At 37.2% G+C, this 25,190-nt stretch overlaps 11 protein-coding genes and 1 long non-coding RNA gene across 16 annotated transcripts; 8 read left to right on the top strand and 4 right to left on the bottom strand.

The window, feature by feature from the left end:
* Positions 1 to 1,431: 1,431 nt before the first annotated feature.
* On the top strand, positions 1,432 to 3,304 carry TIFY10B (TIFY domain/Divergent CCT motif family protein). Of its 2 annotated transcripts, NM_106153.4 has the most exons (5): positions 1,432 to 1,767; positions 2,087 to 2,264; positions 2,357 to 2,634; positions 2,722 to 2,779; positions 2,872 to 3,303. In NM_106153.4, the coding sequence occupies exons 1-5, from the start codon at positions 1,620 to 1,622 to the stop codon at positions 2,957 to 2,959; spliced, it is 750 nt and encodes a 249-aa protein (NP_565096.1). In that variant the 5' UTR covers positions 1,432 to 1,619; the 3' UTR covers positions 2,960 to 3,303. The 2 variants fall into 2 exon arrangements, with proteins under 2 accessions (NP_565096.1, NP_001322261.1); NM_001334673.1 differs by having other exon boundaries at positions 1,434 to 1,767; positions 2,722 to 3,304.
* A 1,088-nt stretch (positions 3,305 to 4,392) lies between these two features.
* Positions 4,393 to 5,900, bottom strand: AT1G74940 (cyclin-dependent kinase, putative (DUF581)). Its single transcript, NM_106152.4, has 2 exons — positions 5,086 to 5,900; positions 4,393 to 4,972 (listed from the first exon to the last, which is right to left on the bottom strand). The coding sequence occupies exons 1-2, from the start codon at positions 5,592 to 5,594 to the stop codon at positions 4,813 to 4,815; spliced, it is 669 nt and encodes a 222-aa protein (NP_565095.1). The 5' UTR covers positions 5,595 to 5,900; the 3' UTR covers positions 4,393 to 4,812.
* Positions 5,901 to 6,819: 919 nt separating this feature from the next.
* On the bottom strand, positions 6,820 to 8,027 carry ORA47 (Integrase-type DNA-binding superfamily protein). Its single transcript, NM_106151.3, has one exon. The coding sequence runs from the start codon at positions 7,637 to 7,639 to the stop codon at positions 7,052 to 7,054; it is 588 nt and encodes a 195-aa protein (NP_177631.1). The 5' UTR covers positions 7,640 to 8,027; the 3' UTR covers positions 6,820 to 7,051.
* AT1G74929 (uncharacterized protein) lies at positions 7,780 to 7,881 on the top strand (the record flags this gene model as incomplete). Its single annotated transcript, NM_001124129.1, has 1 exon — positions 7,780 to 7,881. The coding sequence occupies one exon, from the start codon at positions 7,780 to 7,782 to the stop codon at positions 7,879 to 7,881; it is 102 nt and encodes a 33-aa protein (NP_001117601.1).
* Positions 8,028 to 9,040: 1,013 nt separating the features above from the next.
* On the top strand, positions 9,041 to 12,881 carry ALDH10A8 (aldehyde dehydrogenase 10A8). Of its 2 annotated transcripts, none has more exons than NM_106150.4 (15): positions 9,041 to 9,413; positions 9,614 to 9,756; positions 9,860 to 9,940; positions 10,027 to 10,175; positions 10,275 to 10,367; positions 10,451 to 10,574; positions 10,703 to 10,768; positions 10,865 to 10,931; positions 11,108 to 11,184; positions 11,409 to 11,522; positions 11,805 to 11,882; positions 11,971 to 12,122; positions 12,246 to 12,306; positions 12,410 to 12,516; positions 12,619 to 12,881. In NM_106150.4, exons 1-15 carry the CDS (start codon positions 9,305 to 9,307, stop codon positions 12,701 to 12,703), a joined length of 1,506 nt encoding a protein of 501 aa, NP_565094.1. In that variant the 5' UTR covers positions 9,041 to 9,304; the 3' UTR covers positions 12,704 to 12,881. The 2 variants fall into 2 exon arrangements, with proteins under 2 accessions (NP_565094.1, NP_001185399.1); NM_001198470.1 differs by having other exon boundaries at positions 9,134 to 9,413; positions 9,629 to 9,756; positions 12,619 to 12,869.
* Positions 12,882 to 12,906: 25 nt separating this feature from the next.
* Positions 12,907 to 16,517, top strand: AT1G74910 (ADP-glucose pyrophosphorylase family protein). Of its 3 annotated transcripts, NM_179555.3 has the most exons (16): positions 12,911 to 13,159; positions 13,287 to 13,482; positions 13,691 to 13,788; positions 13,873 to 13,973; positions 14,086 to 14,164; positions 14,267 to 14,327; positions 14,418 to 14,464; positions 14,545 to 14,637; positions 14,720 to 14,810; positions 14,909 to 14,957; positions 15,040 to 15,153; positions 15,274 to 15,421; positions 15,509 to 15,601; positions 15,682 to 15,750; positions 15,870 to 15,912; positions 16,008 to 16,517. In NM_179555.3, the coding sequence occupies exons 2-16, from the start codon at positions 13,422 to 13,424 to the stop codon at positions 16,106 to 16,108; spliced, it is 1,248 nt and encodes a 415-aa protein (NP_849886.1). In that variant the 5' UTR covers positions 12,911 to 13,159; positions 13,287 to 13,421; the 3' UTR covers positions 16,109 to 16,517. The 3 variants fall into 3 exon arrangements, with proteins under 3 accessions (NP_177629.1, NP_849886.1, NP_849887.1); NM_106149.4 differs by having other exon boundaries at positions 12,907 to 13,482; NM_179556.2 differs by having other exon boundaries at positions 13,110 to 13,482; positions 15,682 to 15,754; positions 15,876 to 15,912.
* Positions 16,211 to 17,945, bottom strand: OTP43 (Pentatricopeptide repeat (PPR) superfamily protein; the record flags this gene model as incomplete). The annotated part of the gene is made up of 2 exons (NM_106148.2): positions 16,211 to 16,576; positions 16,664 to 17,945. The coding sequence occupies 2 exons, from the start codon at positions 17,943 to 17,945 to the stop codon at positions 16,497 to 16,499; spliced, it is 1,362 nt and encodes a 453-aa protein (NP_177628.2). The 3' UTR covers positions 16,211 to 16,496.
* On the top strand, positions 16,608 to 17,225 carry AT1G09517. The gene has a single exon (NR_139640.1). It is a non-coding gene; the product is annotated as an other RNA (long non-coding RNA).
* Positions 17,946 to 18,852: 907 nt separating the features above from the next.
* ARR15 (response regulator 15) lies at positions 18,853 to 20,431 on the top strand. Its single transcript, NM_106147.2, has 5 exons — positions 18,853 to 19,297; positions 19,396 to 19,472; positions 19,681 to 19,758; positions 19,851 to 19,921; positions 20,024 to 20,431. Exons 1-5 carry the CDS (start codon positions 19,168 to 19,170, stop codon positions 20,286 to 20,288), a joined length of 621 nt encoding a protein of 206 aa, NP_177627.1. The 5' UTR covers positions 18,853 to 19,167; the 3' UTR covers positions 20,289 to 20,431.
* Positions 20,432 to 20,800: 369 nt separating this feature from the next.
* Positions 20,801 to 22,050, top strand: NdhO (NAD(P)H:plastoquinone dehydrogenase complex subunit O). Its single transcript, NM_106146.5, has 6 exons — positions 20,801 to 21,080; positions 21,175 to 21,230; positions 21,321 to 21,386; positions 21,462 to 21,503; positions 21,581 to 21,640; positions 21,737 to 22,050. Exons 1-6 carry the CDS (start codon positions 20,858 to 20,860, stop codon positions 21,764 to 21,766), a joined length of 477 nt encoding a protein of 158 aa, NP_565093.1. The 5' UTR covers positions 20,801 to 20,857; the 3' UTR covers positions 21,767 to 22,050.
* Positions 22,051 to 22,132: 82 nt separating this feature from the next.
* On the top strand, positions 22,133 to 23,408 carry AT1G74875 (F-box protein; the record flags this gene model as incomplete). The annotated part of the gene is made up of 2 exons (NM_001160999.1): positions 22,133 to 22,217; positions 22,762 to 23,408. The coding sequence occupies 2 exons, from the start codon at positions 22,133 to 22,135 to the stop codon at positions 23,406 to 23,408; spliced, it is 732 nt and encodes a 243-aa protein (NP_001154471.1).
* On the bottom strand, positions 23,088 to 24,950 carry AT1G74870 (RING/U-box superfamily protein). The gene is made up of 3 exons (NM_106145.3): positions 24,714 to 24,950; positions 24,420 to 24,486; positions 23,088 to 24,333 (listed from the first exon to the last, which is right to left on the bottom strand). The coding sequence occupies exons 1-3, from the start codon at positions 24,783 to 24,785 to the stop codon at positions 23,603 to 23,605; spliced, it is 870 nt and encodes a 289-aa protein (NP_177625.1). The 5' UTR covers positions 24,786 to 24,950; the 3' UTR covers positions 23,088 to 23,602.
* Positions 24,951 to 25,190: the final 240 nt, after the last annotated feature.

Genomic DNA, 25,190 nt, shown 5'->3' with positions numbered 1-25,190 from the left:
TTCATATGTAAGCTTATTTTCTGTTAAATATGTGAAAGAAAGAAGAGGAATGAATCAGCTGTGAAAACCAAGAGCAAGTATAAAAACATGGCTAAAAGGGTATCAATCAGCCTTGTATAAGAGAGCCATAAGTAGATAAAGTTTCTACAGTAAAAACAGGAATATAGAGTACTATTCCTTAATTAGCTTATGTTCTTCTATTCTTCTTGTGACCTCTATCTTGCATTTTTGTGACCACCCCACTTGCCTTCTTCTTTTTGGTTGCATACTCTAAATAATATCCAGACTTTGATGTCTTTATGCGCTCTGGGTTCTTCTTGTGACCCCTCTTCCTTGTAATTGTATGTACCTGCAGCTTCTTCTGATTTTGTTTCTTATGGATATGTTTGTGATGTATAAAATTTTGTGAAGATGTTTATAAAACAGTTAAAAACCAAATTAACCAATCATCCTTATTTTCTCACGAGCCACTCTATGAACCTTACGTTATCTCGATGTACCTGTAATGAGTTAGCAATTACTACAATCCAAGTCAATAAAATAACAAGTTGGACGTTACGTTATAAAAGAAAATCAAACTTATTTGTGTGTTCCTAACAAACGCATGGGATAATAACAAGAGAATAAAAGACAGAGTGATAGGATCAACGGCTATTGTGCGTAGGAGAACACAGCTGCTATATAAGCCGCGTAACAGGTGATTACTCTGACTACGACACCAACAAGAAAAATTCTCTCAAATGTGGGCAGTTAAGTTAGACACGTGTAAGGTCGCGATTCATGGAGGAGACGTGCTCTTCCCGCTTTTTGTAATTATTTATTACTGTTGTCATAAATAAAACACTAAAAAAAAATTAATAAAAGGGAAAATACAAAACGTGATTTATGGATCAAATTTGCATTGGTGGTGGAGTTTTGGTTATGTAAGACCCACACCGTGTTCCCTCTATCTAACGCCGTTAATCCTCTTTTTTCCCCCAAATCATACCGTTAATTCTCTTTGAGTGCTAAAATATCACGCCGGTCTATGAGATTAAAATAGTAGACTAATTAATAGTGCTAAAAATACATAAATTAATGCCAAGAGATTCATCTTAAAAAAAAGGATATATGAACCAACTAAATGGTATAACTGAAAGACTATCATAATCAAATTTCATCTGAACATTGATTTGTTTGAACTAATTAATTTTAGGATTTTACGTTTTCATAATTTTTTATTTTATTTGAACATCTTGTAAGGGTAAAATGGTAAAAACAGGAGTAGTAAGAGGGTGAAATGGTTATTTCAAGTGTGAAGCGTGGGGACGTGGGTGACGGTGGTGATCTGAAACAGTGGTCTGCCGTTAAAACATTAAATTAAAACACGTGTTTTAAATGTCTCTATGTTAATTAATACTATAAGAGTATATTTTACTAATTTCCGTATCTGCAACCAGCGAAAAAAAAGTAATAAAGAGGTCCTCCATTTCTTCCTCGTGACAAAACGCACTTGGCAGAGAAAGATAAACAAGAACCCTAAGTTTTTTTATAAGATTCGAGAAAATTCAACAACTCAGGAAGGAAGATCCTTTTGCTCCAATTTCTCAATCGAAACGATTTCAATTTCGGTTTCAACGATGTCGAGTTTTTCTGCCGAGTGTTGGGACTTCTCTGGTCGTAAACCGAGCTTTTCACAAACATGTACTCGATTGAGTCGTTACCTGAAGGAGAAGGGTAGTTTTGGAGATCTGAGCTTAGGGATGACATGCAAGCCCGACGTTAATGGTAATCAACCTTTCTCTTTTAGATCTGTTCATTTCGTTTCTGCGAATTTTGAGTTTCCTGTTGCGAATTACGAATTATGAATCGATTACATGTTGTCTGGAAATTGAATCGTTGTAGAGAATCGATGATTAATGGATTTTGAATCAATTTCTATATATGTATGTATGTGTATGAATTTGTGGAGATGGTTCTGTGTTTGGTTTAAGCATAATCCTCTAAAGCCATAGGCCTGGTTTAGTCATTAAGTAGATTTTGTTTTGCAGTTGTTTGAGAGATTGGTGAATGATAATAATCTTTACTTTTGGATCAATTTTCGCAGGAGGTTCACGTCAGCCTACAATGATGAATCTGTTCCCTTGTGAAGCTTCAGGAATGGATTCTTCTGCTGGTCAAGAAGACATTAAACCGAAGACTATGTTTCCGAGACAATCAAGCTTTTCTTCTTCCTCTTCCTCTGGGACCAAAGAAGATGTACAGATGATCAAAGAGACTACTAAGTATGTGTTTATATGTATATAGTGAAAAGAATCGTCTCATATAGTAAGCTATGTTTCATCAGTTTAACTAATTTTTGTGTGATTTTGAACAGATCTGTGAAGCCAGAGTCTCAATCTGCTCCGTTGACTATATTCTACGGTGGTCGAGTTATGGTGTTTGATGATTTTTCTGCTGAGAAAGCTAAAGAAGTCATTGATTTGGCTAACAAAGGAAGTGCCAAAAGCTTCACATGTTTCACAGCTGAAGTAAACAATAACCATAGTGCTTATTCTCAAAAAGAGATTGCTTCTAGCCCAAATCCTGTTTGTAGTCCTGCAAAAACCGCAGCACAAGAGCCAATTCAGCCTAACCCGGCCTCTTTAGCCTGCGGTAATTGATCTCAGCCTCTTTTGGTTCAACCATCTCTGAGCTTGGCTTAGTCCTATTTCTCTAACTTTCTCTCTTTTTGATTTGTAGAACTCCCGATTGCAAGAAGAGCTTCACTTCATCGGTTCCTTGAGAAGAGGAAGGATAGGTAATGCATTTTAATGAAAACATAATATCTTGTTATTCCATAAGTTCTTGTTAAGCGAATTTCTCAATATCCTACTCGTAAACCTTTAACAGGATCACATCAAAGGCACCATACCAAATAGACGGTTCAGCTGAAGCGTCTTCCAAGCCTACTAACCCAGCTTGGCTCAGTTCACGGTAAACTTCGAGCCTGTCCGACCCAGAAGGCACAACTTGAGAGACCTTCTTGTAAGATTCTTCTGATGCTCCATCGTTACAAATATCAAGCTGCTCCTCTGTTCATTTTTTCTATAGATTAATTTCACCCCTAGTAGTTTTGTTTGTTTAACTCCCCCGAAAACTCATTATATTTGTATGAAATCAATATCAATAGTGTTCAATGTTTGCTTCTGGGGTTTAAGTTTTAGCCAGTGTGTATAACCCTTTCCTCTGCCGATCTCAACATTAGCTTGCAACTTTTGTAAGAAACATCACTTGTGTTTTTGTGTTGATGGCCATTAATATAATCCAAGTTTATTTAATCCGATTGTTTGTTCGTCACTTATTGAGAGCTGAAGCTTACAGTTAAGGAACAGAAATACTTAAAGCATTCTCGAAAATAAAGAAATGTCTAAAAAATGATGATTTTCTATCAAGTATTGTCGTGTGAAAGATTTTCTTTAACAAGTCTGCTATTGTTCAAAATACGTTTTAACCTATCTATCCATTATAGTATTAGCATTTTCGTTTTGTTGTTAAATACATGGCACAAACTATGTAGACTATTTTTGGTTAAAATACCAAGCCAGTTACAATTTTGTTTTTCCCAAAATACTAGTTATAACTTTGTAAAATATCCGAAGTCCATAATAAAAAGAGCTTCATAAATATCCAATAAGTGGAGTAGATCAGACCAGGCTTGGTAGGCCACGGGAATTCTGACCCACGATAACTTTTTTTCGTTCGGTCTTGAACAATGATTTGTTCGGTCTTGAACAATGATCATCCAACTAACAAAACGTAAATTTGGTCCAAAGACTGGTCCGAAATTCGTTATGATTAATAAGCCCGAAGAACCTAAGATCCAATTTTATCCGATTTGGAAAAAAATAACTGAATTTTTCAGCATTAACAAATCGCCAAGACTACGTAATTTGGATCGGACAGAATCGGCCCCGGACTTCATCTAATCAAAGTTGTTCAAAATGGTAGGGACTAAAGTTTTTACCAAAATATCATTGTTTTTTTAGTTGGGGAAAAGGATCTTTTATTAATTTCTGACAACGGGCCAGGATACAACAAGTTGCATATTTAAGGGCCCACGTGCATACATTGCACTAAGAATCATAATGATTTAAAACTCATAATTGTGTTTCTTCAAGTCTTAAATTTATTAAAACGTTATTTTGGTTTCTTCATTAAAATGATAGTACGCGTTCTCTATTATTTTTTGAAAGATAATTTAAGTTGTTTGTAATTAAGAAACTGAACTCGAGTAATAGCAAATTAGCAACACATTACATTTTTGAACGTAATTTTAATTTTATACCTCTATAAATATTTTGATTGGTAACGTTTTCTTTAAAATAAAACAGAAGTAAACCCACAGGACTTTGTATTTTTGATCAAAAAGTGTAAACATATTCAAACAAGTCTTCTAGCCACAAAGTTTTAGACTTGTGGAAAAAACAAAAAAAGACATGTGTATTGCACAATCTTACATTTTCAATTGATTGATTCAATGTTTTGGATACAGGGAATTGAGAAATTGGCATATATACATACATACTTGTTCTACAAAGCTATTTCACGAAATGATTATTGATTTATGTGATTCCGAGGAAAAGCCATAAACATTACTCGGTATTAAAAGTTAACAAAAAGCAAACTTCTATACAATGTGCTTTTTAACCTAACCAAAAATTTCACTTTTTTTTTTTTTGTTATTTTCTAACCTTTTTTCTTCTATTAAGGTAAAATGGAATGATGATCACTTTTTTTTTTATATATAAATAAAATATACTTCTCTTCGTATTATTGTGAATTGTGATCATCCTAAAATACGAATACTCCGGCAGATAATCTCTGTCCGGCGGCGTAAGGAGAGCTCAAAACGTCGGCGTTTCTTGAAACTTGCGTTTTACATTGCTCTTGTCGTTCGTCATTCATTATTTGCACTGATCTGCATTCGGCACTACAAAATCCCATCTCTCCTCTGCACACAACCCAAAAAAAAAAGGATCAGTTTCTAGAAAAAATACCAATAAAATATTGAATTAGTCTCCAATTTAACAAAGATCCAAGAAGCAATAATGCGATGAAACTTACTTGTACATGTATATGTCTTTGCCTTGAAGTTTCTTCTTACACAAGCAACACGAACTCAGAAACTCTGTTGGACCCCTAACACTCTGTCTTTCAATAACCGGTGGTTCATCGACGGTAACCATCGGTTTATGAACTCTCCGATAATCATTTTCAGACAATTCAAACCCGTCGTCGTTGTAATACACTTTGGTCGGCCCGTTTGGGCTCGTAACATAAGTGTATTCCTCATCCGACAGATCAATCTCCGGGCACCTGAATCTCCCGGAGTAACGAACCGGATCATGCCGGTTAATCCCGTTGCTAGTTTCCTCCAACGCAGCAACAATACCCAAACCGACACCACCAGAACCGAACCGCTTCGAGTGAACCGGGGAGGGGAAGTTCAAATCCAACGGACTTCTCGGACTGGCCGTGTACTCCTCCGGTTTAATAGCAGCAGATCTGCTTCTTGGAACCAACATCTCAGACAATTTACGGATCATTAGATGAGGTCTCTTGCTTAGTATCATAATCAAGAATTGAGAAACTACTGTTCTTGATAAAGAAAAGAAGAAGAAGAGTTAAACTGTTGTTGATTACAAAGAAAATAAACAGTAAAAGAATTGAGAGGAAGATAGAGAAAGAGGAAAGGAAGAAGAAGAAGGCAAAGGTAATAGGAAAGAAAGAATCTGATAGAAGAAGAAGAAGGAGATGGAGAAAGGTAGAGAGACTTTAGAGTTTAGCCCACTGATTATATTTCTCAAGTTTGGAATTTTGTGTGCTATGATTAATGATTGAAGTTTATAGAACGGCCCACCATCACCATTATTATTTTTGTATTTATTTATCTTGTTTGGTTTCTTTTATCGACATCATCTATATAATTCTATATATACACAATTATTGATATGAGCAGGCTCAGATATTATTTTTTCTTTTCTTATGTAATGATTCCTTTTCTTCTTTTTTTTTAAGCATTTCATTGGAGTGTGGTAGGACCGTGAGGACCCACATCAAGAATTCAAATGTCTTTTTCTGATATTTTGTTTTATATTATTGGGAATCCAAGACTTTCTCTAATGTAAAAATATATTCTGTGATGTACCTGATATATATTTTTAAATTTTATGTAAATTTAATTGTGTTATTTTTTAATTCACCGTATTTTATATTAATAGACCAATTCATCTATACTTGAAATGTGGATTGTTTTCTAGTATTTATTAGCACCTAGATTATTAGTATTAGTTTAGCTAGTGGTTTTTATTTTTTCTTTTTTATTTTGTCTCGAATGAAATAGTGGTTTATATTGAAAGTGATGGTTTTTCTTATTTAAGCCGAAAATCAGGTGGCAATTTGAAAATGATGGGAATCTTATCCACCCCAATTTTTTTTCATTTTTTTTTCCGATTACTGATATTTTTCTCGATTCAATTCTATTTTCTTTGAAGACCGTTTCTCTTCCTTGATTTCCAATCCTAATTTCTTGACTTATTGATGTTGAACTTTGTAATTGTCATCAATACTATCGAAATGCTTGGAAGATATTTTATCATATTTCATTTATAGAAACCCCCTTGTGTTTTAATTAGGCCAAGGGAACCTTCGTACTTCACTTAAGTTAACTACTTTATCACGAAAATCAATTTTTAAAACAATGGGCTGAGAAAAATGTTTAATGACTAAGGCCCAACTATAAGATTTTGGGCCGGATAATATAATCTTCCAAACTCATCGTGTTCGAAGGATATTCTTCAGAATAATGAAATGGACTTTTAACATTTATTACTAGAATCTTATCCGATTTTTCTTTACAACAAAAAAATGAAAAAATATAGGTGTGAATATGATCCACATCAAATTCGGATCCGAAACGAAAGAAATTCCCGGGTCATTGGAGCTCCGTGTTACAAAAAATCTCCAGATTTCTCCATGACTCCAAGGAAAATCTCACAGTTCGCTCTAAAAAAATATTATGTTTGGGAATTCAAAAATCCCAAAGAATCAAAGATTCATCTAATAAACTCTCTCCTCCGTAATCTTCGATGGGTAAAATCTCTGTAAATCGATCACCACCGGAGAAGCCAGAGAAGTCGTCGGAGAAGGAATCAAACCCGAAATTCATCGGAAGCAAATCCAAAAACGAAAAATCATAATCCACCGTCGATGTAGCAACAGATGCAGATGTAGAAGGAGACTCTGGTCGGATCTCGGATCCGGGTACTAAACCCGATTCTTCTTCTCCCTTGACAATGTCTTGGAATGTGTTAGCGAATCTAGCAGCAGCTTCCTGAATCTCCGGAGGCGTCAACGACTTTTCTACGGAGATCGACGGTGGATTATTAGGGAAATTGAAATTAGCATCGCCGCCGCGGAGACAAAATTGAGCGGCGTCGAAAGCACGCGCCGCCTTCTCGGGAGTGTCGTAAGAGCCTAACCAAATTCGTTCTCTGCTGTGTGGAAGTCTGATCTCCGATACCCATTTTCCCCATTTCCTCTTCCTCACTCCTTTGTACTTTGACTGCATCGCCGTGTTTCTCTTCTTCTCCTCTTCCTTCATCGCTTGCTTCACCATTGGATAAAAACTCCGGTTCGGTTCGATTCGGTTTGGTTGAATTGGATTCTGTTTCCGGTTCTTAACTCGAGTTTCAGTTGTGTAGGTTAATTCTGTTATATCTGGTTGATTTCGAATTTGCGGCTGTGTGGGATTTATATATGAAGAAGTGGAAGTGGCAAGTGAGGAAGAAGATCAACGCTGACTGGCGCGTGAAGATGGGACACGTGGCGGATTGTATTGAGTGGCTAACGCGGGAATAGTGAGACTGTTCTGCTTTGTCGTGTTCCTTGTTTTCCACGTGATTTAATTCAACTCTCTTTTGTCTTTTTGCATTATATCTGAATGATTATCTCTATTTGTTTAGGCACGTTTGTTTTAAATACTGAGATTTTCGTCGCGACTTCTGTTTCTAGAATTTTAAGACTACTTCTTCTTTTGTATTTTAGAGATTATTGGGCGTTGAATCGGACACACATAAGTATTGTTATTATAAATGTTTGCATCAATGGTTAGGCTCATGACATTTTTGATGCGGACACTAATTAAGAAGTTAAGAAGCAAGTATATGACTCACTGTTTTGAAGAAAGAAGCGAGTCGTCTGTTGATCATAACTTGAGATTCGTAGAAGAAGAAAGGTGGAACCAAAACAGAAGTTTCATACATGAACACTATTTAGAGCAGTAGCTATCTCTTTTGTTTACGCATTCTGTTTTCCAAATAAGTTAAAAAAAGTTACCTTCTTTTAATCCCACTTCTCAAGATGGAGCAATAATTGAATTGAAGGCCAGTGGCCACTACTAACTTTCATTATACTTTGCTCGAGATAGCCACTACTAATGAACTTGTGACACAACCTTGTGTAAGAACAGTCTCCCTTAGATTCAATAATCAATTTCCATTTTGGGAAAATCGTTTGTTACTATTATTTATTTGTTCAGAACCCACGGAACAGATTGCCCCCAACCCTCCGAGTTACCAACTTTATAGGTTTTCGCTGAGCAACAACATCCCATTAGAACGGTGAAGCTCATCATCATGAGCATGAAGGAGAAGATTCTTGTTGTTGTGGTCGCCATTATCGATCAAAAGATCACAAATTAAGAAAATCGAAGAAGGAAGATTGAGGAATATAAGTCGATGAGTTATTTGAGTATTGATGAGGAAAACAAAGACTATACGAACTCTCTATTTATAAGGTTTACGGAACCTAATCCTTGCCGGTTTAGGATTTTACTCAACGTTTGGAATATATTACATGTTTATTTCCTTTTTCAATTTTGATTCACCTCTTATCTTGCAAAAAAACAAAACAAAAAAGTGACGTTTAAAGATCTCTAATCCTTTTCTAATTAACTTTGTGTATGATTTTTAGTTCTTCTAATTTCTATATATTTTTGTTCATAATATGAAAATTTGATCTCTGTTTTAATTATTTTGGAACTAAATACACATTTTTAATTAGATTAGTAAAAGAGTTATAATTAAAAAAAGTTGATCTGGTTGGTGTCAGCAGAACAAGGAAAAAAGAGAGGCTTTTTCGTTTTGATCCTCCTACTCTTCTTCATTAGTGAAAGCTACTTATAAAGTCCAAATCTTGAAGTGCGTGCACGGTGCACCACGAATCCACGATCCAGTGAGCAGCAGCAACTCCATCTCCGGAGCTCTAGATTCAGATAAGAACAATGGCGATTCCGATGCCTACTCGCCAGCTATTCATCGACGGCGAATGGAGAGAACCCATCTTGAAGAAGCGAATCCCGATCGTTAATCCAGCTACTGAAGAGGTCATTGGTAAGCGCTTTTCTCAAAATCCGCCACAGCTCGATTAGATCCAAGTAAAAATGTATACTTTTGTTTACTTCTTAGTTCGATGTGGAGATATTACTTGCTCCTAACTCTATTCATGACTATCTTTTGCTGTATCGACTACTTTCTTTCCATGAATTTTAGTTGAAGTTGATCCAAGGATTTGTATGTGTTGGATGAGATAGGTGATATTCCTGCAGCTACAACGGAGGACGTGGATGTTGCTGTCAACGCTGCTCGAAGAGCATTATCAAGGAATAAAGGGAAAGATTGGGCCAAAGCACCTGGAGCTGTTCGTGCTAAGTATTTACGTGCTATTGCTGCTAAGGTATTCATTTTATGTTTGTGATTGTGATGCTGTGTTGACAAAGCCTCAGTTTTGTTTGGGCTTTTGTGTAATCAGTTTTAGTCTTCTGTTATCTGATGTGTAGGTAAATGAAAGAAAGACGGATCTGGCAAAGCTCGAGGCGCTTGATTGTGGTAAACCATTGGATGAAGCAGTATGGGATATGGTACTGTTGCTTCCATTTTGTTTTTGTGAAATGTAGGGTTTTCTTTGTAGGTTTGATCTTAAATGTGTTTGTTTGATCTTTTGCAGGATGATGTTGCTGGATGTTTTGAATTTTATGCTGACCTTGCTGAAGGATTAGATGCTAAGCAGAAAGCACCAGTCTCGCTTCCCATGGAGAGTTTTAAGAGTTATGTTCTGAAGCAACCTCTCGGAGTTGTGGGACTTATTACACCATGGTAGCTTTCCTTTTGTGGTTAACTTGTTTGAGTCTATATGGCACCTATTCTATTTTATATGACCAGAAACTGACTCATGGATCTGGTTTGATGTTGAAGGAATTACCCCCTTTTGATGGCTGTTTGGAAGGTGGCTCCTTCCCTTGCTGCAGGGTGCACTGCGATTCTCAAGCCATCAGAGCTGGCATCAGTGTACGTAATTGTGTATAATCTGTTTTGCTCTTATGCTTCTGTATTGGTCCTTATTTGAACACGTCTCATGGTTCTAAATTCAGTACTTGTTTGGAGCTTGCTGATATTTGTCGAGAAGTTGGTCTTCCTCCTGGGGTCCTCAATGTTTTGACTGGTTTCGGTTCGGAAGCTGGTGCTCCTTTGGCATCACATCCTGGCGTGGACAAGGTATTGGTCTTTGAGAATACAGTAAACATAAGTCCCAACAAAATTAACTCTAAAGGCTATGATTAAACATTCAGTTTAACGTCTGCGTTTCTTAAACGCTTCAATGCTAAGTTATGATTTCGTTGCAGATTGCATTTACTGGAAGTTTCGCCACAGGAAGTAAGGTCATGACAGCCGCTGCTCAGTTGGTGAAGGTAATTCCAATTTTTGAACTTTCTGCTGTATATTCCTTCTCCTCCTTTTGTTTCATCACCAATGTCAATGACACATTACTCATGGCATTGTTGCAGCCTGTTTCTATGGAACTTGGTGGGAAGAGCCCTCTCATTGTGTTTGATGACGTTGATCTTGATAAAGGTGAATGTCACAAAAAGTAGTTTAGTGGATTTGGAGTTTTTTTATAATAACTTCTTCTTGTGCTATATTCAAGATAGTACTAATGCTTTTGTTGCTTTGAGACGAGTAGACATGACTTAAATTTGCTTAATCTTAAAATTAAACTCTTTGTATGTTTTGACGCCGGCAAATGATAGCTGCTGAATGGGCTCTTTTCGGTTGCTTCTGGACAAATGGTCAAATCTGCAGTGCAACTTCCCGCCTTCTTGTTCACGTAAGTCCCAATCTTCTACTTGCTTTAAGGTTTTACCTGATCTTCCCAATATGACATGCGAATATTTATTACTGGAGAAGTGAATGTTCCAAGTCATACGGGAAGATGTTTCCATTAAGGTCAATGACAATGACATTTATTTCAGATCAAACCTTCTGGTGGATATGCCAACAGGGATACAATTGCTGACTCTCTTGTCTAAATTTTTTTATTTTATATCTTAGGAAAGCATCGCATCTGAGTTCATAGAGAAGCTTGTAAAATGGAGCAAGAACATTAAAATTTCAGACCCCATGGAAGAAGGATGCAGGCTTGGTCCTGTAGTTAGCAAAGGACAGGTAAAATCCCAGTGATCGTTTTTTCTGTCTTCATATTATTTGTCAATTTCCCATCAGGTTGCAATACAACAACCAGGACTAAAAAGGAAAAGAGAATTGAGTTCTGTAGTATAGTGATTAACTTTTGTCCCTCTAATTCTGAACCGTTTAGCTTTTAGAGCATCAATCAAATCACATCTAGCATATGATATTTCATCACGCTTATCATGTTCTTACTTGGTAGGTGTGCTTTTCTTCTATGATCATATAATCTGATTGAGCTGACAAATGTAAATATTACAGTACGAGAAGATATTGAAGTTTATCTCAACGGCCAAGAGTGAAGGAGCAACGATCTTGCATGGTGGTTCCCGACCTGAGGTATTACATCTCCCTCCCTTACCTATCCTTGATGCAGTTTCTTCCAGACTATGATGATGACCTTTTATATCATATCTATATTTCACAGCATCTGGAAAAGGGCTTCTTCATTGAACCAACCATCATAACTGATGTAACCACTTCAATGCAAATATGGAGAGAAGAAGTTTTCGGGCCTGTTCTTTGCGTGAAAACATTTGCCAGTGAGGACGAGGCAATTGAGCTAGCAAATGACTCTCAGTAAGTTAACGTTTCTCCAGAAAGTGAAATCTGATCAAATCCCATCCGCTGACACTGGTGTTTAAATCAAATTTATCATTTAAGATCTTATGTGGCTGAAAATTATTCATTGATTAATGACAGTTACGGACTAGGAGCTGCAGTGATATCTAATGACACAGAAAGATGTGACCGTATAAGCGAGGTTAGTACCGGTTTCTTGAACCATTCAGATTTGTTTTTAATGCCTAGCAAGTGAAATAACAATACCATCAAATAACACAAACAATTGGTGTCTACTTTGTTAGGCCTTTGAAGCTGGGATTGTCTGGATTAACTGCTCGCAGCCTTGCTTTACCCAAGCCCCATGGGGTGGTGTCAAACGCAGTGGGTTTGGACGAGAACTTGGAGAATGGTACATTTCTTTTTCTATCTCGAATCTTGTTTTTAAAAGACTATATCTTGATGGCTTGTACTGAACAAATCTTGGTTATGGCTGGTTTCTTGCGTGCTTCAGGGGACTTGATAACTACTTGAGTGTGAAGCAAGTGACTCTCTACACTTCAAACGATCCCTGGGGATGGTACAAATCTCCCAACTAAGTAATGAATACATTGTCATGGAAATGGAAACCAAACCAAATGCTGTCTGTTCAAATCTTTGTGCTTTTATTATCAGTCTGTCTAGTTCGGTCCTGAAACTCTTTTGTAAAACCTGTTGAATTTATAATGAATAAAAGATGCTTTGCTGATAATTATTGGTTGTTCTATAAAGGCCAGTATTGAGGCACCATTTTAGGCTCTGGTGCAGCAGTATCAAGAACATGAACCATTTTATGTCACCTTCAAGTCACATCAAAGTTAAAACTCACATGGCAATCAATTCCAAATCATAACTTTTTTTTTTACTATAATTGCTTGAAATAAACATTTTATGAGATCTGAAGATTTGTGGATTTTTTTTCCATTTTTTAAATAGTAAAATGTTTGGCAACCAAATCTGAAAAAGAGGTAAAGACGAGAGGTCTCGCGCTTATCCTTAAAGGACTGTGGTGAATGGTGAGTGTGACTTGGAGGGACCCCATCACCGCAACAATACAGCTTCTTAGATCTCGATAACCACAACTAACCTGTCACAGTTTCGATTAGATCTTCTCAAAAACTTCACCTTTTTTTGTTTTTCCAGTTTCTCAGAGGAGATCTTCCTTCAAAGCTCAAATCCTTTTGTCTGAATTGTGATACTGCTGTCCCCATTTTTCTGCAAGTTGGGAAATTTCTGTCAAAGTTTTGTGGGTCTGTTAAAAAGATCTGAGCTTTGAACATGGGGAGCTCAATGGAGGAGAAAGTGGTGGCTGTGATCATGGTCGGTGGTCCAACCAAAGGTAACCGCTAAATATGTTTGCTTTTTTTCTTTCTTTCTTTCTGATTCCTCCTCAAAAGCAAATGACTGTGAAATCTCGATTGATCAAATCTAATTCCGTTAGATTTTGATATCCAATGCGTTTCTCTCTTGTTTGGTTATTAGTTTCGTGTATCCGAATGATTATGGTTCTGATTCTGTGTAAATATTGGTTATTGAGTGATGCACAGGCACTCGATTTCGGCCATTGTCGCTGAATATTCCAAAGCCTCTGTTTCCTATTGCGGGACAACCAATGGTGCATCATCCAATTTCAGCTTGTAAAAGAGTAATATTCTTCACTCATGATTTCAACAATTCAGATCACTGGAGAGACTGAGAGATGATGATACCAATCCCTTATTGTCTGCAGATTCCAAATTTAGCTCAAATATATCTTGTTGGCTTCTATGAGGAAAGGGAATTTGCACTTTATGTTTCAGCCATCTCTAATGAACTTAAAGTTCCTGTTAGGTTAGTGAATCTCTCCTCTTTTTGCGTTAGCTTCAGCTCAAGTATCAGTGGCTCATTCGTGTAGCTCTGATCTTTCTTCTCTGTTTTTTTTTTTTGGGATTCTGCAAATTAGATATCTGCGAGAAGACAAACCACATGGTTCAGCTGGTGGGCTGTATCACTTTAGAAATCTTATTATGGAAGATAGTCCGGTTAGTCTCCAAGGATCTTACTATATAGAATCATTCTTCTTTTGTGTTTTATGGACTAAATGCTTCTTCTCACATCTGAGTTCCTATATCTACTTCTTGCAGTCTCATATCTTCCTGCTTAACTGTGATGTTTGCTGCAGTTTCCCCTTGCCCAAAATGCTCGGTATATTCTTTTTCATTAATCCAAACCTTGTGAGGTCTCATCTTATGGTTTTGAAGGTCGTTCTTAACTATTGCTACTTTTGATCAACAGAGGCTCACAGGGGATATGGTGGAATTGGAACTCTTCTTGTGATCAAGGTTTGTGATTGTATATGATTAGTCTGGTTTTTGTTTTTTTGGCGGGTCAATCAAATTTGCTTCTGCGTTTTGGTTTTTAGGTCTCTCCTGAATCAGCCAGCCAATTTGGAGAATTGGTTGCAGATCCAGTTACTAATGAGCTGCTTCATTACACCGAGAAACCCGAAACTTTTGTATGTACATTTATTACTGAGATGACCCAATCTTTATAGCATCTTCAAGCTTTGATTCTTATGTTTTATTTTGGAAACACAGGTCAGTGATCGAATTAACTGTGGTGTTTATGTATTTACACCTGAAATTTTTAATGCCATAGGAGATGTTTCTACTCAGAGGAAAGATAGAGGTAAAGCAGTAACAAAGATCTTACACATAATTTGTGTTTTCTTGTCTTAGCTTTCTATCTTTAAAGACTTCTCATCTTTTTCCTCTGTTTTGTTGTAGCAACTCTAAAACGTGTTTCCAGCTTCGAAGCTCTTCAACCGGCAACAAGGTTTGTCGATTGTCTCCTTGTCCATAATTGAAAACCATTCGAATCATCTTCTTAAAATGATCTTTTAACTTCTTTAAAATAGGATCCCGACAGATTTTGTAAGACTGGATCAAGACATCCTTTCACCTCTAGCTGGGAAGAAACGGCTATATACTTATGAGACTATGGATTTCTGGGAGCAAATCAAATCTCCTGGGTATGTATTGCTTGCCTTGTGTTTTCATTTCTTTGAAGCCGCAAGGATACAAAATGTTTAGCAGCAGCTGAAACAGGGATAGTGTTTATGGCTCTGACTTATGAGTTGACTTTTGCACAGGATGTCGTTGAGGTGTTCAGGACTCTATCTTTCCCAATTCCGCTTGACATCTCCCCAACTGTTGGCTAGTGGTGATGGAACAAGGAGTGCCATTGTGATTGGTGATGTTTACATACATCCTTCTGCAAAAGTTCACCCAACTGCAAAGGTACTTACATATGGTTTTGTCCCTCGTTGAAGCAATTTCTTCTGATTCCACTTTTATCACAAAGCATTAAGTTTCATCTATTAACAGATTGGTCCCAACGTCTCAATCTCTGCAAATGCTCGTGTTGGACCGGGCGTCAGGCTTATGAGCTGCATCATCCTTGACGATGTTGAGATCATGGTATGTCTACTTATACAAGACACAAAGTGAAAAACGGTTAAATTTTCTCGAGGTTGACCCTTCAGTGACTCTTTGCCCAGGAAAATGCAGTGGTGACTAACGCAATTGTTGGGTGGAAATCTTCTATCGGGAGATGGTCCCGCGTCCAGGCATGTTTCCCTCTTCTGCTCATCTCTTAAGAGCCTGACTCATTCTTTTTGGACCTTGAAATGTTTTTGTTTGATTCCTTTACAATCGTGAACCTGAAGTTGTACTTTGTTGATCACAGGCTGAGGGAGTCTACAATTCGAAACTCGGAGTTACAATTCTCGGTAAACTGTTCCTCCATTGTAGCTCCTTCTCTTTATATACAGAAAGCAAAATCTCTTTATAGACAGATAACTAACCTCAAACATAATGGTTACAGGAGACTCGGTTGCAGTTGAAGACGAGGTTGTGGTGACCAGCAGTATTGTTCTTCCAAACAAGACACTGAACGTCAGTGTTCAAGACGAGATCATTTTGTAACTGAAAAACGGAAGTTGAAAAATGGAACCAACCCAGTGGGGAGCAGCCACACTATCTCCCTCTGATTCAATATCTACTGGAGAACCACATAAGCAAATATTTGGGAACTAATTCACATGTATCATTTATTTACACCAAGAATTTTCCAACATTGTATCAATTCCATTTTCTATACTCACAACACAGCTACTGTAAAAGGCACTGAATTTTTGCCCAGAATAATAAAGCACTTGTGTAGTTTTGGCATTGATAATAAACTGTTCTTGCAAAATCCTATGAAGCCTTTCCTGGTCCAGTCTCTATTAACTGCAATGCAATGCTTTGGGGAAGTATTGATTGTTGTAAACATAGCAAGAGTCTATCCCCAATCACATGCAGACTAGTAACTTCATAGCCTGAACTTCCGGAGAAGCCGGCTACCAGATTTACTCTGCAATCTCAAGATCTCCTTTGCAAAAGCTTGATTCCCTGTCAAAAGAAGCCCGTTCAGAACTCGATTAAAAGTAAATTTCCGGGGTATAAACCCTCTCTCAACCATCTCAAGCAATAGTTTACCAGCGACCACCATATCTTCTGATCTTTTTCTCACAAACATTCCACTTATCAGTATGTTGTAAGTATCTAGATTTGGCAAGCAATCACCACTCCCCATTTTCTCAAACAAACCCAACGCTTTCTCGACCTCGCTGCATTCCGAATAATAACGGATCATCATGTTATATGTCTGGAAGTTTGGTTCACAGCCTTCATTCTCCATTCTCTGCATCAACTCCTCTCCACGACTAAACTCTCCAGCGTGAAACAACCCTCTTATCAACACATTATAAGTCGTCACATTCGGCTCATAACCTCTCCTCACCATTTCCTCAAACATCACAACCGCATTCTCCACATTATCTTTCTTACACAAAACTTGAATCATAGCATTGTACGTCGCAACAGAAGGAAGCACACCTTCTCTAATCATCTCATCGAAAACATTCCTCGCCCGCTTTATCTCCCCCGCAACACCAAACCCGTGAACCACAGTAGTATAAGTGACAACATCTATTTCACAATCCCGTTTCTTCATCTCCAAGAAGAATTCCCAAGCATGTCTAATCTGCCCAGCTCTGAAAAAACCTTTGAGCATTGTGTTATAAGTAGTCAAATTAGGGTTTATCCCTCTCTCAACCATCTCTTTCAAAACTTCTAAAGCCTTAGGCGTCCTTTTAATCAAACACCAACCGTTAAGAATCACATTGTAAGTAACTGTATCAACACTAAATCTTCCCCTAAGAGCTCTAAACAACTCATAAGCTTTCTCTACGCGTTTAGATTTACACAACACATCGAGAATCGTATTGAAAGAAGCTAAATCTTGAAAACAACCATGTTCGTGCATATTCAGAAACAGCTTAACCGCTTTATCGGGCTTCCCAGCGGATGCGTACCTCTCGGCGACGATTGCGAAGGTTTTGGGAGAAGGACCGATGCGGAGAGAGCGCATACGGTGAATGAGTGACCAGACGGTGGGGTGGAGGTGAAGACGGGCGGCAATGTCGATTGCGAGATCGAAGGAGGAAGCGTCGTGGACATATTCGCGGTGGTGATTGTCGAGGAAGTGGAAGAATTGGAGAGCTTTAGGGCCGTGGTTCCAGAGTCGCTTGAGAACAGAGTTCACGAGATTTGGGGTCCATGGGGTTGTTTTGGTGGAGAGTAGAAATTGATCGTCTTGGTGAGTTGTGTTCGGAGAAGAGAGGATAAGCTTAGCTATGGCGGCGGAATCTGCCGGCGGTGGTTTGAGATTGGCTCCGGCGGCCGAAGTACATAGCGATTTGCTAAAAAGACGTTTCATCGATTGGTTTGTTTTATTTTGTTTTGAAAAAAGTCTTTTTAAGTGACTTCTTGGGTAATTTGGTGTAGTTGTATCACATTTGTTTACCGCTAAATAATGTTTTAACCGTTTTATGGAACGTTTCTTTCTTTTTCAGATTGTACAGAGTTAGTTGGTTTATGGGTCTAATTGGGCATTCTTTGGAAATGGTCTCACAAGACATTGTGGAGTTCAAAGAAGAGTTCGACGATTCTCACAAACCAAACAGCAGAGTCGATTGCTAACCAGGCCTTTCCATCTAAAACATATTGGTTATAATTGATGCATTGCGGTAGGAGTATAGCGTATCCGTTGTAATTGATTATGAAAATAATACCAAAGCGATTAAAAAGATACTTTCACCGCACCGTTCTTTCTATCCGTTACTTTATACCACTTTTAATTATTTACATATCGTTAACCGCTTTCTCTATCTGCTTAAATTTTTGTACCGTTTTATGTTATTAATCAAACCTTGAATGGATATGTTTGTTTTTGTAATGGTGTCCACCAAAGTTTATTTGATGAGTTACAAAAATAATTATATTTTAAAGTTTTGAGAAAAAAAATCATGTTTGTGAACTTTCAATTGATTCACCTCATGAAGATTTTATAAGTTCTATATAGATTTTGTGAATCTTCAAAAGTACAAATATATGTACTCTTTTTCCAACATAAATGTAGTGAAAATTTTATTTTATGTGAAAGAATGAAAAGAAACCAAGTGAAAGAAATTAATAGACAGTACATGTAATTACTGAATACGAAAGATAAAAAGAGAGGAGAGTAGTCATTGTCAGATAGAAAGAAAGAGCAGACAAAAGGATCGTAAAATCAAAGAAAATTGGGTCCCTAAAAAGATTATGACCGTGAAGACACAATATTACGTTTTCTGACAAGACATAAACACATCACTCATCGCCTTTAGATTCTCTTCCGACCCTCACAAGATCTTAACAACAACAACAACAACATCAAGATCCGATCCTCCAGATTCTCTTCTGTGTATTTCCTTAAATCTCCTCCTCTTTCTCTTTCCTATTTATTTATGTATCTCACTCACCGCTTCTGCCTCTCTCTCTCTCTCTCTCTTATTTATGTAACTCCTCGTCTTCCTTCTTCACATTGATTTCTGCGTCCTTTGACGTTCAAACTTTAAACGTTTCTTCATCTGTTTTGTTGTTTACTTTCCCGAGAGAAAACAATGGCTCTCAGAGATTTATCTTCTTCTTTATCTTCTTCTTCTTCACCGGAGTTACATGTTCTTGCCGTTGATGATAGTTTCGTGGATCGTAAAGTTATTGAGAGATTGCTTAAGATCTCTGCTTGTAAAGGTAAAAGGCAAAACTGTTTCTCTTTACGTTTTCTGCTTTTCTTTTGTTTGGTTTCTGATTCGTTTTTTTGGATAAATTTGGTGGGTTTCTTTATATAGTGACGACTGTTGAGAGTGGGACTAGGGCTCTGCAGTATCTTGGTTTAGATGGAGACAATGGATCTTCTGGTCTTAAGGTATATATTCATTCATTTCTTAGAATCTCTCTGTTTTCTAGCAAAATCAACCCTAGACGTTGAAACTTGAAGTGTTCTTATGCTGGTTTGGCTCCCAAGAAATCTAAGGTTTCACAATGTGGATCAAAAGTTTAACCTTTAGAGGATGATTTTATTATTTGTTTATTGATGCCGTTTATATGAACAATTTTGCAAATTTTGATAACAGGATTTGAAAGTGAACTTGATAGTGACGGATTATTCAATGCCGGGACTAACAGGATATGAACTCCTCAAGAAGATCAAAGTAAATTTCTATTTTGTGTCATTTATTAGAGCAAGATTTGAATAAGCTCTTCTCGTGTTTTCCTTACAAAAATTCTGTTGTATATTTGCCAGGAGTCTTCAGCACTCAGAGAAATCCCAGTAGTGATAATGTCTTCTGAGAACATACAACCTCGTATAGAACAGTAAGTCACTATAGCTAAAGATACAAAACTGAATCAATGGATCTTAACACTGTAATCTGATTTTTTTGTCTATCCTCTCTTTTGTTGTTGTTGTTGTTGTAGATGTATGATAGAAGGAGCAGAGGAGTTTTTGCTAAAACCGGTGAAATTAGCTGATGTGAAGCGTTTAAAAGAACTTATAATGAGAGGTGGTGAAGCTGAAGAAGGAAAAACCAAAAAACTTAGTCCTAAGAGAATCCTACAAAACGACATTGATTCATCTCCATCATCATCATCAACATCTTCATCATCGTCGTCTCATGATGTTTCCTCCCTTGATGACGACACTCCATCTTCCAAGAGGATCAAATTAGAGTCTAGGGGTTAAATGATTGAGCTCAATCTTTTCTCACGTTTTCTCTTGATTTCCTTGTGTAATATACATTATTTTTGATATATGCAACTATGTAAGTCTAGATTCTAATGCTCACCTTATTACTCTGTTTTTTTTTTTTGTTAAAACAAAAGGAGATCAATGTGAATATGATTTAAACAATTTTATAAAATTAAATACTTTGCCTACAGTATATATATTGTTTCCTACTTCACAACCAGATCAATTAGATTCTATAATGTAACATATAATTTAAAAGTACACGTAAAAAGATTTTGTATATGATCTTCCATGTGACATACACGATTTCACTTGTATGTGTTTATAATTCATAAACTTTCAAGCATCAGAAAACAAAAAAAAACGAATATAATCTTTGTTGGAATACATTATCTATTACTATATTCCTAGTTGTATAGCAGAGGAAACTTGTTTGCACTTACGTGGCATCTTATGATTGGTTCAGTGATGTCTGTTTTAGACCGTTGAGAGACTTGGATACCATTGCGGTCTTATCCCGAAACTCCAAGAACACATAATTTTTTTTCTTGGTGGTCTCTCCAATGGCTTTCTCTGCGACTGTGTCTCAGCTTTCTTCTCTTTCAACCATCTCCTCTTCATTACCAATTTCTTCTAGAAGACTCCCTCATCGATCTCTTCCTCAATTCACAGTCAAAGCAGAAGCAGAGAAAGAGAAACAGAGCACACAGGGCAAGTCTGATGGGGAAGCATCACCAGCTGCAACCAAAACCCCTAAAACCCTCCCCAAGAAACCGGTTTACTCGAGTCTGTTCCCTCACTTTTGTTTCTAAGTGTTGAATCCAATAACAGATTTTTGATAATTCTTTTGAATTTCTGTTTCTGGTGGATGAGAAAACAGTGAAGAAGGGCCAAATCGTTCGTGTGGAAAAAGAGAAGTACCTCAACAGCATCAATGTATAGTCGAAATCTTTCCCAGTTTTGAAGCTGCTTCTTCAAAAATCTGTTTCTGAAACTTTTGTTTTGCTACATTTGTTGAAATTACAGTACTTATCAGTTGGACATCCTCCTTTCTACAAAGGACTTGATTACATATACGAAGATCGCGGCGAGGTATAACACAATCCCTTTTGAAAATAAATCACAAGAGATTTCAAGCTTATTGAACAAGTAATCTAAATCTTGCAGGTCTTGGACCTTCGTGTCTTTGAGACAGGAGAGTATGCACTTGTAAGTCAGTCTCCACACAAATTGTTTATTCTGTTTCATAAGATGAGCTAATGGATTGTGAATTTTGGAGACTTTAGGTTGGATGGGTTGGTATCCCCACCGCACCAGCTTGGCTCCCAACAGATATGCTCATCAAGGTACTCATAATTTTCTCAGTACATCAACAATACGTAGCATTGTCTTGATGTCAAGTCATGATTGTTTCTGTGTTCTTGGTTTTTGTTCCACCGCAGTGTGAGAAACTTGTTTACGAGCGAATGTAGAGTCAAGAAGGTTCCAAGAAGAATCCTTTGGAATGCAACTGATATACCAAGGATTGTGTTAAGCTGAGATGAACGATAACAATGGCGCACCATCATGATCATGTGTTCAAGAGTTTGACAAAGTATCAACGTTACAATTAGTTACAAAAACTGTTGTGGAGTGTGGAATATGTCATCAGACTCCTATAATAAGAATGCAGCTTCAGTAAACGGATGATGGTAATTTTATCTCATCGATCTCCCAACATAAACTCATTTCTCACAGCTTCATAAAATTTCCTCTGGTTTTGTCTTTGGCTTCCACTTTCCGAAAACCGGAAACTTCTTCATCATCACAAATATAACTACTGACCTAATGGACGGATGATGGTAAATTTAGGTGCTCTAAACGACGAAGACAAGCGGAAGTGTGCCAACATGTTTCAAATTCACCTCGTAATCAATGTATTATGTATGTGACTAGGAGAGTAACAAGACACAAAGCCAATCTCATCTCTCACAACTTCATTAAACAATCCTTTCCTCTGCTTTGTCTTTGACTTCCATTTTCTGATAAATTCTTCATCATCACAAAAATACTATTGACGTGATGGTGATGTTAGTGGGTTTCCTATGATTTCTCCTTTTGGGTTTTCCCATTGGTGAACGGTGAATGAGAGAATCTAGGGTTTGGATTTGTTCTCCATACAAGGATTTAATCCCATTATTATGTATTTTTCCTTTTTTTTTTTAAAGCTTTTTTAGATTTTATTTATTTTTAATCTTTTGGCTTATTCTAAACTTTTGTATTACTTCCTTTTCCTATTAGGAATAGGAAATCTAAACATTGTTATAAAAACCCGAGTCAACAAATCAAGAGAGAAAACAATACTCACAATCTTAAACAAACCATAGTACTTTTTCTTCTTTCAAGAATTCCCACAGAATGACAGTTTCTGTTTCTCTAGATTCTCTACCTGAAGACCTTCTTGTAGAGATCTCTTAATGTGTTGCAGCTTCATCATTATCCGAGTTTCGCAATCTTCAATTAGTTTCGAAATCGTTTAAACGTATCAGCAACGATCGATACATTCTGCAGCGGCTTTCCCTCAATAAAATCCCTCTTTTACCATGGCGCAACCGTAAAAAATTTCACAATTTTTTCAAAAGATGTCGCAAGAGTGGAAACCTAGAGGCTATATACCGTAAAGGACTTGTCGATTACTTTCATCGGGATAGTCATGAACGTCAACGAGACAGAGGACTCAAACATATAGCAAAAACTGCAAACAATGGAAATCAAGAAGCACAATATGTTTATGGGTTGATCCTAATTTGTCTTGGTGGCAAAACAAAACAAAATGGTTTCAAGATCTTGTCTTCTCTACGAAAACCTTTGATGTTGTCAAATACGATCAAGGAGATGGAAAAACATCGGACACATATCAGAAATATGTGGTGGTGGGGCGAACCGATGATGAGACACCTACAAAAAAGCTATGTTCGTGAGAACTGCAATTGCGATGGTCGAACCGAGATCTTTCCCAACTATTGTTTTCGTCATCGTTTTGGTGAGGACGACGACATGCTTACTTCTTCCGCTTGTGAGATATGTTTGTGCCATCATGAAGTCAAACTTTTCTTTGCTAATATTAAGGAATGATCTTTTGATGTATCGAATAAAAGACTAATATTGGTTTATGTGTATTATATGATTCACAAACATGAATGAAAATTTATTGCCGAGATGACAACAATCTAATTAAGCAAAACCACAAAATTCTTGTTCCTGATGAAACTAAGGACAAAACTAGAAAAAAAGTTTCATGAAACTTTTGGAACTTCTTTCTTTCTCTCTTAAGCTCTGTCAAGTCCTCTAAACGACGGAGACAAGGGAATAGTGCCACGACCACGTTGCTGATAACCTACTTCTCCACTTTTTTTACTCGTCTTTTTATAATCCTTCCTGCAAGCTGGACAACGTGCTTCGTTTTCACTGATCTTGTTATGGCAAAAGAGACAAATCCGAAACCCACAAGTACATGGTTCGAATTCTAGATCCGTTGCATCCATCAACTCAGAGCAAATAGGACATTCTTCATCACCATCACCTCTTTGCTTCTCAGAGTTAGACCTCTTCTTCTTATTACTGTTTCTGTGAATCGTCGTCTGATTTCCAGGTGCAGCTTCTTGCTTGCACTTGTTCATCCTCTGGCTTGTATCTGGAATCAGATCTTCTTCTTCTTGCTCAAAATCTTCTGTCACAAGTCGAGAGCTTTCGTTGTTATCATTCTCAAAGGAGTTTAACGCATCTTTAAACCCATCCCAGTTATCATAAGCATCGTCAAAAACTTCTTCCTCTTCCTCAGTCATCTGCTTAGAACAACAAAAGCAATCACCACTAACAGAATCTTTCCTCTTGAGAACACTCGTGGGACTACTAGCAAATGATGATGTCCTTTCAAGATCAATCTCATCATCCTCATCATCATCATAATCAATCCTCCAAGCTTTTTGATCAGTCAGTTTCTCTAACAAAGATCTCAATCTACGTCCAATTTCTTCTTCATCTACATTTGCTTTTTTCCCTATACCATTCACAAACAAATTCATCATCATCAACACTCGAAAGATTGAACAAAACTTGAAAACTTAAAGATTCAAAGGCTCTTACATTGAGAAATCCATTGTTTGCGACGAGCATCAATCTTCCACTGCTTCAGCTTACAAAACCAATTCGCCTGCAAATGCACACAAGATTCGATGCATAGATTAAGAATTGACGATTATCAACCCTAAAAGGTATCCACATGACAACGAAAAACACGGTTCTTCGAATCACACAGAAACTGGGGATTTGGTATTAGACGCGGATCGATTATACTTTTCTTTTGAATCAAGCGTACATACTCGGATACAAGAAACGAATCGACCGCATTAAGATTGGAGTGAAATTCGAAGAACACACCTTGCGTTTCTTGGAGAAATCTGTTGAAATCGGAGAGCCATGAAAGAGTTCAGAGTCTGTGACAGCAACCATGATGATGATAATCTTTGAGCAACACACACACACAAGCGAAACAGAGAGAGAGAGTAATGGCGATGATAGAAGAAAAAACCCTAATACTTAAATCTGGATTAAGAGAGAGAAATGAAAATCGGAAACTGCTCTGCTACGCTCCTTCTATTTCTCAGTCTCTCGCTCGGAGAACCAAATGCTTGTGTGTACACGGTATATAAAGGATCTCGTTTGGGAAACTACCCCTGGTTTGACTTTTAATTTACGAAACTATACCCTTGGTGATTTTTGATTGGCTGAAACGACGTCGAATTAGTGGATTTTTTTTAGTCTAATGGCTTTTTTTGGTCTGTCAATGAAACTTGGACTACAAGGCATGTAGACTGAGTTTTTTTCCCATAACAAGATTAGGAAAAAAGGGGATGC

This window comes from Arabidopsis thaliana, assembly GCF_000001735.4.
Source record: "Arabidopsis thaliana chromosome 1 sequence".
In the NCBI taxonomy this organism is placed as follows: domain Eukaryota; kingdom Viridiplantae; phylum Streptophyta; class Magnoliopsida; order Brassicales; family Brassicaceae; genus Arabidopsis; species Arabidopsis thaliana.
This window is presented reverse-complemented; position numbering and strand designations above follow the sequence as displayed.

What these genes read in the sequence shown, in the direction of transcription:
- TIFY10B (NM_106153.4), top strand. Translation starts at nt 1,620, where the DNA reads ATGTCGAGTTTTTCTGCCGAGTGTTGGGACTTCTCTGGTCGTAAACCG. An exon ending in CCCGGCCTCTTTAGCCTGCG is followed by an intron (nt 2,635 to 2,721) that starts GTAATTGATCTC and finishes TTTGATTTGTAG; the next exon opens with AACTCCCGATTGCAAGAAGA. An exon ending in CTTGAGAAGAGGAAGGATAG is followed by an intron (nt 2,780 to 2,871) that starts GTAATGCATTTT and finishes AACCTTTAACAG; the next exon opens with GATCACATCAAAGGCACCAT.
- AT1G74940 (NM_106152.4), bottom strand. Translation starts at nt 5,594, where the DNA reads ATGATACTAAGCAAGAGACCTCATCTAATGATCCGTAAATTGTCTGAG. An exon ending in AAAGACATATACATGTACAA is followed by an intron (nt 4,973 to 5,085) that starts GTAAGTTTCATC and finishes GGTTGTGTGCAG; the next exon opens with AGGAGAGATGGGATTTTGTA.
- ORA47 (NM_106151.3), bottom strand. Translation starts at nt 7,639, where the DNA reads ATGGTGAAGCAAGCGATGAAGGAAGAGGAGAAGAAGAGAAACACGGCG.
- ALDH10A8 (NM_106150.4), top strand. Translation starts at nt 9,305, where the DNA reads ATGGCGATTCCGATGCCTACTCGCCAGCTATTCATCGACGGCGAATGG. An exon ending in GATGTGACCGTATAAGCGAG is followed by an intron (nt 12,307 to 12,409) that starts GTTAGTACCGGT and finishes CTACTTTGTTAG; the next exon opens with GCCTTTGAAGCTGGGATTGT. An exon ending in GGACGAGAACTTGGAGAATG is followed by an intron (nt 12,517 to 12,618) that starts GTACATTTCTTT and finishes TGCGTGCTTCAG; the next exon opens with GGGACTTGATAACTACTTGA.
- AT1G74910 (NM_106149.4), top strand. Translation starts at nt 13,422, where the DNA reads ATGGGGAGCTCAATGGAGGAGAAAGTGGTGGCTGTGATCATGGTCGGT. An exon ending in GAACTCTTCTTGTGATCAAG is followed by an intron (nt 14,465 to 14,544) that starts GTTTGTGATTGT and finishes TTTGGTTTTTAG; the next exon opens with GTCTCTCCTGAATCAGCCAG. An exon ending in ACTCGGAGTTACAATTCTCG is followed by an intron (nt 15,913 to 16,007) that starts GTAAACTGTTCC and finishes TAATGGTTACAG; the next exon opens with GAGACTCGGTTGCAGTTGAA.
- ARR15 (NM_106147.2), top strand. Translation starts at nt 19,168, where the DNA reads ATGGCTCTCAGAGATTTATCTTCTTCTTTATCTTCTTCTTCTTCACCG. An exon ending in TAAGATCTCTGCTTGTAAAG is followed by an intron (nt 19,298 to 19,395) that starts GTAAAAGGCAAA and finishes TTCTTTATATAG; the next exon opens with TGACGACTGTTGAGAGTGGG. An exon ending in ATACAACCTCGTATAGAACA is followed by an intron (nt 19,922 to 20,023) that starts GTAAGTCACTAT and finishes TTGTTGTTGTAG; the next exon opens with ATGTATGATAGAAGGAGCAG.
- NdhO (NM_106146.5), top strand. Translation starts at nt 20,858, where the DNA reads ATGGCTTTCTCTGCGACTGTGTCTCAGCTTTCTTCTCTTTCAACCATC. An exon ending in AGTACCTCAACAGCATCAAT is followed by an intron (nt 21,231 to 21,320) that starts GTATAGTCGAAA and finishes TTGAAATTACAG; the next exon opens with TACTTATCAGTTGGACATCC. An exon ending in AGACAGGAGAGTATGCACTT is followed by an intron (nt 21,504 to 21,580) that starts GTAAGTCAGTCT and finishes TGGAGACTTTAG; the next exon opens with GTTGGATGGGTTGGTATCCC.
- AT1G74870 (NM_106145.3), bottom strand. Translation starts at nt 24,785, where the DNA reads ATGGTTGCTGTCACAGACTCTGAACTCTTTCATGGCTCTCCGATTTCA. An exon ending in ATTTCTCCAAGAAACGCAAG is followed by an intron (nt 24,487 to 24,713) that starts GTGTGTTCTTCG and finishes GTGCATTTGCAG; the next exon opens with GCGAATTGGTTTTGTAAGCT. An exon ending in CAAACAATGGATTTCTCAAT is followed by an intron (nt 24,334 to 24,419) that starts GTAAGAGCCTTT and finishes TGAATGGTATAG; the next exon opens with GGAAAAAAGCAAATGTAGAT.